General features: G+C 46.0%; 1 protein-coding gene across 1 annotated transcript in view; it reads left to right on the forward strand.

The window, feature by feature from the left end:
• The first annotated feature begins 11,506 nt into the window (after window positions 1–11,506).
• Window positions 11,507–14,260, forward strand: part of LOC104271483 (alcohol dehydrogenase 1) — a 6,348-nt gene continuing 3,594 nt past the window's right edge. Inside the window, exons 1-4 of the mRNA XM_009866163.1 lie at window positions 11,507–11,524; window positions 12,287–12,388; window positions 13,902–14,043; window positions 14,149–14,236. Coding sequence (XP_009864465.1) covers window positions 11,507–11,524; window positions 12,287–12,388; window positions 13,902–14,043; window positions 14,149–14,236 — 350 coding nt within the window. The remainder of the gene's footprint in view (window positions 11,525–12,286; window positions 12,389–13,901; window positions 14,044–14,148; window positions 14,237–14,260) is intronic.

Consider the following 14,260-nt stretch of genomic DNA (forward strand, 5'->3'; position numbering starts at 1 on the left):
AAGTAAGAAGTTTTTCAAAACAAGGCCCAAATTAGAAAACAAATAAATAATGTAACAAATAGAAAATCCACTCTATAAAAAGCCACTGGCATATTTTATAAAGAAAAGATATCAAAAAAAACTAATGGCAATATGTATATCAGAGAAAATAAAAGAAAAAAACAAACAAACAAACAACAGTCTCATTAATCCAAAAGGCTTGATGCTAAAAAAGTACAGTGAAATTATCCTGGTACAGGAGATGTAGGAAGTATAAGCATTACTTTTTTATCTTTGCAGATAAGGATGACATATCTCAGCTCTAACAAAAATTTCTGATAAGCAAGTTGGGAGGACACCCAGGACTGTCTGCTAACCATTTTTCAAATCTGTAACTACAAAATCTGCATGACAGAGCATATGAAGAAGCTCACCAAATGCATACTATTGGCTTTTAAAAAAAATAAATGAGCAGAAACTTGTCCCAGGCCAGCCAGGAAGTTCCAGAGGTCTTGGAATAACAAATAAAAAAACCCCACTTGAGCAAACAGAAAACGTAGTGTTGTGCCAATATTTTCAGAGGGCAAATGTCCTGACCTGGGAAGTGCAGGCTGGTTACGTTGCCTGTGGTCCCCGGACAGCATTCGGAGATGGAAACACCATTAGTGCAAGTCAACAGTTTTCTGGTCAGAGGGCTTGTCAAACTGATCTACGATTTCTTCTAAAAGTACACATTTGGTTGACAAAGGTAACTGTGTTGACATAATACATGCAGACTTATGTGTGAAGCTTGACTTTGGCTGCTGTGCCAGGCTAAGAACAAAACCCGCAGCACTACGCAAACATTGGTGTACAGTGTATATCCAGAGGATTAAAAGCCAGTTGAGCCCAGTGACCTCATTAGAATTACACCTGCACCACCTGCGCCCAAGGAGCTTTGGGCTCCCCAGGGAGATGTTTCCACGCAGGAAAAGGGCCCACGAGGCAGTGAAAAATCGTTCTCTGCGCACGAATCTCCAGGCAGCACTGGTGGGAGATGTGGCTTTTCAGTGAACATACGTTTTGGCTGCGTGCTTAAATTTGCTGCGGGTTCAGGAGGGTCAGAGGAGGGTATTTCCAGAGCCTCTGCCCAAAGAGCAGGCTAGCTCATTGAAAAATATGGGCTGGTTTGGGTGCAGATTTTGCTAGCAGGACCCACAAATGAAAAGCAGCAGACTCAGTCGTGCCAGCAACCTTCGGCTGGTCATGATCCTGCATGTGCCATCTAACACACAGCTCGCTCATTTTATTTCCTACGTATGTCCTAATCTGTGCTCAGCGCCCTGAGCATCTTCCAGGAACAACACACCAACACCCCCCCTACACACATTACTCCTTCCCAAAGGGAAAGGGGAGTGGAGGGATTTCTCTTGGAAAGTTTTAGAGGTCGGTGCTTTTATTTTAAAACCCCACCAGTACAGGGATAGCATGGTAGCCAGGTTTGTGAAGGCTTTTGGGTGCCAAAAATATTCACCCCTACTCACCTGCCTCCCATATCGACATGCAGACATCTCTCCTGCCAGAGGAGTAGAGTTATTCCTCTTGCCCTTCACCCGCAACCATCTAAATGTCCTGCACTACAGATATATGGACCAAAGCCTGGAGCTTTGTTTGAAGCTCTTGAACCATATGAGCGGTTCCGAGTGTCCAGGTAGCTGGACGTTACGGTAGGAAAGCTTAACACCAGCAGTTCTCCAGCATGACTGACTGAACAACCAACTGTAGACATGAACTCTCCACCATGGAGGAAGCCTGGGGCTTTCAGTGAACCTGGATTTCCTTTACCCACAGGCATCACTCACCTCCTTCAGCTTGTTTGGCTCCAGGCAACTGCTAACGTTCTTCAGGCAGCTGACTTCATTGGTGAGGGTACTCCTTGTGTGACTCTGTTTCACAGCCACACTCGTACTCTCTGCCCACTGTAGCTACAGTCTGGGCAGAGGTGCTGAAGGGTGCCAAGTACTGTAGAGAGGGCTGGGAGGATGGACCAAAAACCCCATCCCCACAACAGCCATCACCCACCACATTTACTGAAGCAGTGCCAGGTTCACATCCCAGGTATAGTTTTAGCTCCAGTTGAACATCCTTGTAGCTGGGCTCTTGCAAGTTCCCCTGCAAACTTGCTTCAGAAACAGAGGGCTTGGCACTTCCAGGATTTGGCAAGAACTGACACACCCATAACAGGTGTCCTTTTCATTTATTGGACTGGCTTAGGATAGGCTTCAACATGAGCAGAGAAATTCTTTGTCCACAGGACTTCAACCTGGCTGCTGATCTCCAGCTGAGCCTCTCTCATTCATGTGTTATTCCTGTGTCAGGAGAAGCACAAACTGAACTGAGACCCCTGACTTCTTATTCCTGGTCCAGGGAGACAGACAGCCCGTTTGTATCCAAACATGGACACACAGAATTGTTGATGCTGAAAAAGACCTCTGAGATCGAGTCCAGCCTGTGTCGCAACGCCACCACATCAGCCAGACCATGGCACTAAGTGCTACAACCAGCCTTTCCTTAAACACCTCCAGGGACAGTGACTCCGCCACTAGATGCAGGATATTGTCTGAACATCCTAAGCACACATGATCTTTTCAGCAAAACAAGATGACAACACTTAGATGCTGGTCAGATATTGTACCTTGCTGAACTTCAGACCATTGCCATCAATCTGACCACCTGCTGCTGTGCTGAACCCCTCTGGTGACTTCCCAAAGGCTTTCCCAGTTTAGGCTGCTGACTGAAGGAGGAACAAAGCTCAAGTCAACAAAGACGGACAGGTCTCTTGACACCTACCACCACTCTGAAGCGTCTGACACTGAATTCCCCACTGCTCATACTCAAGTTCTGTGTACAACGAGAACCCCCTCCCCTAAAATCAGGGAGGTTAACAGAGACTTTACTTGTGTTGGTTATACCCATACGTCCTGATAGCTTGTACACAGAGCAGACCACAGGCTACTGACAAGGATTAGGATTTGGGAAAATACCTCCATGGTCACTTCAGGGGAAAGCTGGTCTCTTATACTTTCGCAGGAACTTTAACTCACAGCGGAGGCAGTCTTAAGCATGAATGAAACAGTTTGAAAGGTGATAAAAGCAGCTGGACAGTTTCAAATCTGCCTGCTGCCCAACCAGCTAGATAACATAAACCACTAGTTATCCTGGGGAGAAGTGAAGGGTGTCTCTATTTTTTTTCCCAGAACCACTGATCGATCACAAGCTCACAGCATTCGCGTTTTAAAGCAAAGCTGAAGAGAACGGAAGCACTAACATTGTCTTTTTGAGAACTTGCGAATTTCGCTCAAAATTCATGGCCCCACAGTCATGAAATTTGTTGAAAATTTTGCTGCCACCTGGAGGGCTGGACATACGAGGAAAAGAGAGCCCCCAGACCCAATAATGGCATGCAAAAGTCATCCCGAGGAGAGCATGGCGCTGCATTAACATTGTCTTTTTGAGAACTCGCGAATTTCACTCAAAATTTATGACTCTGTGGTGATGAAGTTTGATGAAAATTTACCTTCATTTTGAGGGCTAGGAATCCAAGAATCAGAGAGCCCCCAGCCCAAAGGATAACTGCCACGCAATAGGCATTTCAAGGAGAGCACGGTGCTGCACTAACATTGTCTTCTTCAGAACTTGTGAATTTCGTTCAAAATTCATGACCTCACGGTCATAAATTTTGATGAAAATTTTCTTGACTTTGAGAGCTGGGCATCCAAGAACCAGAGAGCCCCCAGCCCCAAGGATAGCTGCCATGCAAAAGGCATCCAAAGGAGAGCACGACGCCGCACTAACATTATCGTTTTGACAACTTGTTAATTTCGCTCAAAATTCATGAACCCACAGTCATAAATTTTGATGAGAATTTTGCAGCCACTTTGAGGGTTAGGTATCTGAGAACCAGAAAGTTCCCAGCCCCAAGCAAAACTGCCATGCAAAGGCATCCAGTGTTGAGCACGGCGCTGCACTAACATTGTCTTTTTGAGAACTTGCTAATTTTGCTCAAATTCATGACCCCTTGGTCATGAATTTTGTTAAATATTTTGTGGCCAATATGAGGGCTGGGCATCAGAGAACCAGAGAGCCCTAAGCCTCAAGGACAACTGCAATGCTAAAGGCATCCCAAGGAGACCACAGCGCTGCACTAACTTTTATTTTGGAGAACTTCTGAATTTCGCCCCCATTGACATGTGGTCATGAATTTGAGGTGGAAATTTGCCTCTATTCCAAGGGCTAAGCTCTTGGAAATCACAGAGACACCCACCTCAAGTATTCAAGGCCTCTTGACCACAGTTTATTTTTATTCATGGTCTATGTAATGACGTTAAATATAGCTGTGTACAAGTCTTACAATTATGTGTACCTTTTATAAATGTGGAAGGTCAAACAATTTTGATTAAAAGCAATGACCCATGCACATGCAGTTGAAGCTGATTCCTATCCACAAGCTATATGTGCGTTTATATCTTGATTATGTACTTCAGCATAGGTCATATTATCTACTTCCCTATTATTTTGTAATTGAAATGAATCATCTTTTTGATAAGCTGAGAAGTGCCTTACTTTAAAGCGATTGTTTTGCACACATTGTCAAATTTCTTGCCATATTTCTGCACCCCACACTGTGAAACTCTTGTCTACAACTAAAGTGCTGGTGTATCAGTATTGTGTTTCCCTTCAGGATAGCAAGAGACGTTGCAATCTGTTCGGCCCACTGACTAGATGCCTATACACCTGTTTTCCATAGTGTGATTCCTGGTAGCAGAGCTTATATAACTGCTCTGCACTGTCTCCGTCCAATTCCTGTGCCTGTCTCACTATCATCGTTAAACCAGGATCTTTCTCATGCTATTCCATTTACTCATCGTCAGGGGGAGCCTCTTGCACAGGAGACACAGGGATATCCCCAAAGCAAAATGTTTCCCCTAGTCTGGGCATATTAAATGATACAGTTCCTAGGAGGATTGTTACTTCTGTTTTCTCCTTTGCTGACAGATAGCTAGAAGTTCTCTTAGCTTTTTCAGAGTGCAAGTGCAAGCAATCTGCACTGCCCCATCTGCTTGTTGCTGCTGCTCCATCACTTGTATGAGGAGTCATGCTTCCACCATCTCGTCTTTCATGTCTGGATCAAATTCAGACTCAACCTCAGAGTCGGAGGATTCACTTCACGTATTTCCATCCCATTCTTAAACGTCCCATGACCATTTTGTTATAAGAGCAAGAACTTGGGAAGTCAAAACCTTATCCCTCCCATATTTGTTCTTTGCTTGTTAGCAACGTGCAATACCAACTGCTCTATCTTCCCTTGCAGCTTAGAACACCACTCTCCCGGGACGTCAATCACTTCTCATGAAATCACCTTTACATCTTGTTAAACCACAACCTCTTTTTCCAATTCTGTCACTTTCGTCTGTAATGCAGCCACTTTATGATCCAGAACTCTAATAATGGTAACAAATAGCCATGCTATACTCCTCGCTAATTTTTGAGAACCCAAGACTGCTTTCCATGATGATCTGCCCAAGACTGCTTTCCATGATGATCTGCCCAATATCATTTCAAATTTTTTGAGGGTAATTCTTGTCTCATCCTCTAGCTCAGGTCAGTCTTCCAGCAGAGCCCATGTGGTCAAGAAACTGGTTACTGGGGTCCAGTGTTCTGTACTAGGCCATGACGGAATACGGAGAGACATCATCACAGTCTAACAAGCCTCCAATTTCTTTTTCAGTCACAGTATGCCTGTTTCTGGAACGTTCACTCTTTTGCTCCAGATAGAGCTCAGCTCCAAAATTGCAAATGTGCAGTGATTGCTCCCACAGAGAGGGTGCCAGGAAAGAATGCTATTGCTGGCCTGCACCTACCCTGGAAAGACCTTTCACAGATCCACTAGCATTGGTGCTCTGCCCCTCCTCGCCCATCATCTACGGAGAAAAACGTCATCTTTTTGAATTCTAGCACTGTAAGCTTAAGAGTCACAGCTCCTGCATGATTAGGGTGACAGTCATAGATTTGCTCCAAGGCTGGGAGCATTATTTTCTTCCACTCTCTACAGTTGCAGGATATATATACACTGAATACTTCTGTACCATACAAGACCATAACAACTTCAGAGCTATTCCACAGTTATAAGACTCATCCCAAGCCCAAACACAATTATCGCTGTCCTTCCTTTTCTGCCTCCTGCCTTTTCTTCTGTGATTGTTTTCAGTTTGATAAGAATTCCTTTGCATCAGTGCCCATGGTAATATTCACAGAAACAGCAGCAGGCTAGACAGTGGCCATGAAGAACTCCCTAGCCATAGAAATTTGCCAACATTTATCACAAATACAAGATGTGTCACAGAAGTAGAAATGCCTAACAGCACTTCTTACACTCCCTGGTACATTCTTCACACATGGTGGTAGCCAGGGGAATTTGTGAACATGGTGAACCACCTGTCTGGCCTTTTTACATTTATAACATATGCATGCACCTTAATGGCATGTTCAAAGATTCTAGGACTATAAATTCAAGTAAACAGATACCTTCACATTAGTCATCAAATAATACTTGAGTCACCGTGCTGCCAGAGATGCTATTCTGATAAAGATGTGCAACACACACAGTCTGCCTCATGCAGAAAGCAATACTGAAACTGGTTTACATTGGAAAATTTTTAAGATGCACACTGAATATTTTAAATTCTCAGCAAATGGGGGATATGGTTTTTGGGTATAGCAGGGTTGATTTGATTTCTTTTTAAGTAACTTTTGGTATAAGATTGAGATGGGGTGCTGTGACAGGATCATATCCCTGAAGACTAATCCTGGAGGCCTACAGTGATTTTTTTTTAAAAAATAATCACCAGTTGCCTCCTAGAGCATCTTTTTACATAGAACAGCAAATAATTAAGTTTAAAACGGTGAATCAGAATGAGTAGCAGACCTGGGCTTATTTGGAAAGCAATCAGACTACATTTAGACTGGAGCACGTTGAATAAAACACAGATATGCGTGCTGTTGGGAGGTTCCACAGAGGGACAGAGAAGCTTTAACTATGCAGCAGAGAAGTGATCTGTCTGGATCTGTGTAGGAATCAAGTCCAGATCTACATGTGCTTTAGAGAAAGGCAAAAGAAAGTCAATACCTACCTGACATGTGCTGCCCAACTACTCAGGTTTTCCTTTCTTTTTATCAATTTAAAAGAGCACACACCTCTTATTTAAGAATCAAATTCAAATCCTCAATTGCTGTTTAATAGCTCTTGCTTTTAGGTTACATATTTTCATCTGAATCTTTTCTACTATCACTTGGAATGCCTGGCCACTTGTAAAAACACTCCTCATTTTCAAATCCCTTCTAATTTACAGGCTATAAAACCTGTGGATGCACCAAGCCTTGCACAGAAGTTTTAACATGGAGATTTGCTAATGGCTGTATTTTAGCATTTCCATATACAGGACTGCTTACCAAGGAAGGAGATGATTACCATAATTGCTAATACCATTGATAATTATGAGGCTTTATTTTCAGCTACCTAAAATGTGCAAGATCTGATGTGTTCTGTGTAATTCAAGGTGTGAATTTAAACTGGTGTACTGTTGGCAAACTACACCTAAGCCAAGGCAATTCTGCCACCAGAGCATCCTCACACAGAGCTGGATGGACCTACCTCCTTCTGTATAATCATATCCATATGACAAACAGCAGCACTTCTCATAGAGGGGGATTTGTTCCTTCTCTTCCAACATCCCAAATTAATATTAATTTCTTTCTCTGAACTCCCCAAACTTCCTATTCCTTCTCTCACATGCACAGTGAAGAAGCTTTTAGCCAGGGTAGCCCTGTCAGGTGCCAAACTGTGCTTGGTCCCATCGGCCTCCTGACCATTTCCTTGGGTTGATGGGGTCAAGAAAAAGGTTCATATACAAAACCAAATGAATACACCAAAGTGGGGATGACAGGACCCAAAGAGGTGTTGTGAGAAGCAGCAAGACCCTCTCAGGCTGTGGTAGGAATCAGAGGGCTTGCCATGACAAAAGTGAGGTGCCACCATTCAGACAACCCACAGCATCCAGTCGCAAGCGAGAAATTCACTCTTCCATACACTGCACAAACACAGTGAGACCTCTAATCTGGGCATGAAAAACTAACACAACACCTCAGAAACATGGTCTGCTCCATTCAGGATCAATATACAACAATAGTTTAGCCTGAAATTGAACCAATAGGGAGGACTGCAGCAGCAGAACAATCCTTGTAGTAGTATTGTTAGTCCTGTCAGTTATTAGTTGTATTGTTAGTCCCATGAGATCACAGGGCTACTGTGCTTTATTTGGTAATTCAATATTCTCACAACTTTTCCCTCCAAGTCTTTCCTAACAGGCTCCAACTCATGACATGGGCCCAAATACCAATATTATTTCATTCACTGTTGCTACAGCAGTGGGAGGAAAGCAAGCAGAGCCCAAATACGGGGGTCCTCAACCTTAACATAAAGCACACTAGTTTCTTCTAAATGCCCGAGAGTTAGGCACCATCATCCTAGAAACCATTATAGAATCATTAATGTCAAGTGAACCGCAAAAAGTCCTGTCTGTAGTTTCACTAATTACTCCCTGGGTAATGGAGCTGAACACAGATTCACACAGACTGATGTTACTGCAGCAATTTACCTGACGTAGCTCAAAGACTCAAAGAATATGGTATTTCTTTAGGAGCTAGAAGAGGGTTAATATGCAGTTGAGCTCATCAGAACCGAGCCACACCAAGCTAAGCCAAGTCAGGCTGCAGTGAGACAAGACAGGCTGGAACAACCTAGATGCGGCCAAGACAGGCTGAAGCGAGCTAGGCCAAGCTTAGCCAAGCTGGCAGTGCTGCAGAGACCCAAGAAGAGCTCAGCTGGACAGAGACGAACTGAGCCAACCCACACCCACCTGAGCCAAGACTGACTGAATCAGGCCAGGCTTGGCTGGGCCTGGCTGGGCCAAAGCGAGTCAAATACAGCCAAGCTGTAAGGAGTCGCACAAAGTTGAGCCAAGCCATAACAGACAGAGCCAGGCTAAACCAGGTCAATCATGGGCAATCCTAGCCAAGTGAGGGCAAATCAGGAGGCAGCAAGCCAAGTGCTGTCAAGTCAAAAAGAGCTGCCCGTGGCCTAGCCAGGCCAAACCAAGCTGAACCAAGCTGGAGTGAGCCGGTGTCAGCTGAGCCGATGCAAACTGAGATGAGCTGGACCTGGCCAGTCTTGGCCACACAAAGCCAGGCTGACCCTGGCAAAGTTGGGCCAAGACGAGCTGAACCAGGCCAAAGTGGACTGCCAGTGAGACAAGACAAGCTGGACTAAACTGGGACACAGCAGGCCAAGCAGAGCCAAATTGAACAGAGCTGAGGTGGGCCAAGACCAACTGGGACACAGCAAGTTTTGAACATCCAACACTGACAAACCTGAGCCAGGCCAATCTGAGCAGACCCAGGTTGCAGTGAGCCAAGTAGAGCCAGGCCAAACTGGGTCAAGCTGAGACAGCCCAAACCAAATTGGGGGACTGCTGAGTCGAGCCACAGCGAGCACAGCCAAGCTCAACAGAACCAAGCTGGGCCAAGCTAAGCCAAGCTAGGCTGCAGCTAGCCAAGATCAGCAAGGACAAACAGGGCCACATCAAGCCATGCTGAACTGGCTGAGCCGAGCCAAGCCAGGCAGGGCTGCAGCAACCCAAGCAGAGCTGAGCTGGACAGAGCCACATCAAGCCAAGCCAGGCCCACACAGACCAATGTGGGCTGAACTGGGCCAAGTTCAGGCAGGCTGAGCTGGACCAAGCTGGACCGAACTAGAGCAAGCCGAGCTGAGCTGGACTCCAGTGAGCCAAACTGTACAGAGTTGAGCAGAGTGGAGACAAGCTGAGCCAGACAGAGGCCTAACAAACTGAGTGAAGCAGGGCCAATCCTGGACAAGCCAGGCAAAGCTAGGCTAAGCCACAGTGAGCCAGGCTGCAAAGCCAAGTTGGGAAAAGCTGAGCCATGCTGTGCTGAATTGTGCCACAGCACAAGCAGCAAGCCTGGTTCAAACCAGGCTGAATCAAGTTGAGAGGAACTGGGCCAAACTTGTCTGGGCTGAGCTGAACCAGGCCAAGCTGAATCAGGCCAGGCTGACCCAGGCCACGCCAGGCAGCAGAGAGCTGAGCGCAGACAAGCTCAGCAGAACTGAGCCAGACTAAGCTAAGCCAAGCTGGGCTGCAGCAAGCTGGGACAAATCAGCATCAACTGGGCTTAACCAAGACAGTCCAAGCCATCCCTAAGCGGAGGAAAGAGAGGCTCTGCCTGTTGACTGATCCCAGAAGTCAGAGGCGGTCTGTGATGACAGAGGGTGTCCCTAATACCCCTCCTCTTTTAGGCCACTTTTATATTATTTTTTACCTTTCCAGAGGAGCTTGAGTGACTCTAGTCATACATATCTTTACGATTGGTGTAAATTTTTCTCACTTTGGTTTTAAAGGTATAAACTAAAACAATTCACTGTCACACCACTGGGATACCATGTTTGGGTCAAGAGCTCAGCCAGCTGCTGCGCCACAGTAGCACTGCCACTCTGCATTGGTGAAGCCAGAGATAGGTTTGAGGAATTTGAGAGCTGAGGGTTGAGCCTGAGGACAGCTGTTGACCTTCCTCCTTGCCCTGTGAAACGTGCCTGGGACACACGGTGGCAAGTGCCAACATAAACAGCTCCAGGCAGCCGCCTGAACATATAACCACGAGGGTTACATCACACAAAGGAGGCTCGTCTTGTCTGCATCCTCCAACAAGGTCCCGCTCATCCAGTCTCCTATAAATCACCTTGCATGATGCCGCCACAGAAGCAGATCTGTGAGACCCAGGAGAGAGCATGGGGGAACAAATTCCCTTGCAAACGTGGTTACACACAAGAGAAACAAATGTGTCCTTGGTCAAACGAAAACTTAACACCTTTCTGACACTTCTTCTCTTTCTACCCAGGTGACTATAGCTGCAACACCACACAGAGTTAAGGTACACTGCAGAAGAGCATGTGTGTTTGTCTGCCATATCACATTTTCACTGCCTTTTTTTTCTTTTTTGAACTTCAAATCCTTCTGCAAATTCCTTGGCGTGAACCACTGCCCAGTCAAACACTACTCTTTGGCAACAAGGGGACCCCATGAAGCCCCAGCAGTGCCGCCAGTCTCCCCCCTACATACCTCCCAGAAGTAACTGGAGCAGAAAAACCTCTCTGAGCTTTCTGTGCCTTTCAGGCAGGGAAGGCAGGGCACAGACCTGAGGCAGAGTCACCAATAAAAGCCTCCTTGGAGGACTTCTGTCCAGTCACACAGTGAGCTCTGGTCACTAATTAACCACAGCTCTCCGCTCTCTGGTGACAGTATCATGTTTCCAGGACTGCTCCAGGGCCAGGACTTTTCATAACACAGGGCTTCGGACAGACGGGCAGCAGCTTCCCTCCAGCCTACTGCAGCGGCAGCAACAGCTCTGCTAAGACCTCATGGCCACTTCTGGAAAAGTAAGGACAACGCATTTCTCATGTTTATTTACGAGATGCCTTGCTCTTTGGGAAATATTCTGCAAATGGCTCAGCCTGCGCACCTCTACTGCACGCCCTTTCTCCTCTTACCTTACTGCCCTAATTCATCCAAATCCCTTTGAATGACATCAGCTTCTGCTTTCATACAACTGCATCTGTCAGTACCTGCCTGAGGTATTGCATTTCCCCTCCTGTTCTGCCCAGTAGCTCAGGAATGAAAATACAAATCGTACCACTCTGAAAGTCACTCTCCTGCTCAGCCTCACTCTGTGCTGGAAAACAGACGTGCGGTCTTGCAGCCCTCACCTCCTGCATTCAGCCTTGTTCCTGGCAATACCCTCTTCAAGTTGCAAATTTTGCTGATGTCAAACCAGCTTTGGGTTGATCACCTTGGGGTTTGGGGGATGTCACACACAAATCATCCGCTTGGCAAAGGAGAAATAACAGGCATTTCTTCTAGCTAGGTCCACACTCCCCATCAGAGCACAATCTGTCCATATGGTGACATTATGAAAAAGCCACAAAAGCCATTAACAATCCAGTAATTCCCTAATGATACACCTCATACTCTTTGTGAAAAACCACAAATCGTTTTCCCTCAGATCCTAAACTATGCCAGTGTTTACCGAACCTAGCCCCATGTGCAGCTGAGCACTACTGAGTTTCTGCAGCTCAACCGTCCCCAACAGTGCACCAAAGGCAGATGTTCCCTTGTGGCATCATCCCCTCTGTTGCTTCCAGGTTATCAAATGCAGAGCTGCTGTTGCCTGGGCCGTGGGCAAACCACTCTCCGTTGAGGAGGTGGAGGTTGCACCTCCAAAGGCAGGTGAAGTCCGTATCAAGGTAAAACACATTTCACTATTATTTTCTCCCCTGTGGGAATTGCTCTTTTTGTGACTATACCTTGAATATAACTGTCAGGGATCTGTGTCCACCAAAAGGCTTTAACAGTCCAGAGCAGCCTTAGCTGTAACCCCCACACATGCACCATCTGCCAGTGGCTCCCTTTCTGATTAGTCTTTGCCTAAGCTATGGCATAGGAATTCCTGACTCCAGCTCTCTCTTCTGGGCAGACCACAGGGATCCATACTGTGGACCTGGCTCTAGTCTCACCTCCAGCTCTTCTCCTGTCACTGTGCCTCGACTTCTGCATGGGTTCTGCCCCTGGTTTATCGCTGGCCTGGGGCTGTCTACAAACCCTGTTAGCAGCACTCAGCTCCACCCACTGTGTTCAGGTGCTGTGGGACCAGGTCCTGATCCTTGAGGGTACTGCCTGCCCTGTGGTCACCCTTGGCTCCTGCCTCTTCCTGCCATGAGCAGCATCTCTGCTGTGGCTGCTCCCTCACAATACCATTTTCCATTACTTTTGTGGAAGGAACTGGAGAGGTGGGGAATAGAGGTGAGGAAGTGTTACATGAACAAAACAACAACAAAAATTCAGGTTAAAATGTTCACAGTTGATGCTATCTGACTACCACTGCATAGTGAAGAAAACATGCCGATCAGTCCAGTTCCCGATCCACTTCTAATCTGACACCTGTGTGGTCTAACTCAGACTCTCAGGAGCACTGGGTGGTAAAATGCAGAAGTCCCCAGATAATCTCCCCAGTTTGGGTTCAGTTCATTTTTCCCTTCAGCTTTACTGCAGACTGCAAAGCATTCATGCCAACCATCTCTTGGACTACAGTTTTCTTAAAGAGAAGACTAACACTCTCATTAAGTACAAACTGCTTTAGAACCCACAAATAGATTCACACAAGAAAATGTGTATTGGTTAACAATATTTCAGCACCAGTAAAGGTATTTTTTTCTCATCTTTCTCTTCCCAACTGAAGAAATCAAATGAAGAAAGTTTTCCATGTAAATATTCACAGCTTATGACACTTCTTGACCTTACATATAGTTTAGCTGCAGATTTCACTGTGCCATCAAAATTAAGGCAGTGATATGTTCTAGAGAACCTCATCCTTCATCATGGACACTAGATCCCAGACAACAAGAAAATAAATTCAGATTTGACACTCAAAATATTGGGTTCCTGTTGGGCTTTCAGCTGAGAGACAGTAGCTTGTGGATAAAAGCACAAGACTCTGCACAGCAGGACTCCGAGACAGTGAGGAACTGCAGAGACAGACTGCTGCAGCAGACCAGTGGCCATATAACGCCCTTGAACTATTCACCACAACACCTCCCATGGCTCTTGGTAGTGGTCCTGTTTACTTCATTAGAAAAAGACAGTCTTCACTGGATTAACAAACTCTGTGGCACACCTGTGCACACACAAAACTTCTCCCTGCCAAGTTCTCCCTGCTAAGTTATGCCAGACTGCTTCATCTACATGTTCGTCTCCAAACAGATTGTGGCCACTGGCATCTGTCGCACAGATGAGCACCTTTTGGAAGGTTGTTTTCCCAGTGCAGATTTCCCAGTTATCCCAGGCCACGAAGGTGCTGGGATCGTGGAAAGTGTTGGAGAAGGAGTGACCTCTGTGAAACCAGGTAACAGATGCATGCACGAATACACATCCAGAAGTCAGCTCTCCAACAAGCAGCACCCTCAGAGCCTGCTGAGAGGCATCTAACACGGGATGTGCATTATTCTAGGTGACAAAGTCATCCCCCTTTGTGCCCCACAGTGTGGGGAATGCAGCTTCTGCCTGAATCCCGAATCCAACCACTGCCTCATGTCCCAGTGAGTTTACTTCGCCTTTCCCTA

The sequence above is a fragment of the Apaloderma vittatum genome, unplaced genomic scaffold (assembly GCF_000703405.1).
Source record: "Apaloderma vittatum isolate BGI_N311 unplaced genomic scaffold, ASM70340v1 scaffold5583, whole genome shotgun sequence".
Classification (NCBI taxonomy): Eukaryota; Metazoa; Chordata; class Aves; order Trogoniformes; family Trogonidae; genus Apaloderma; species Apaloderma vittatum.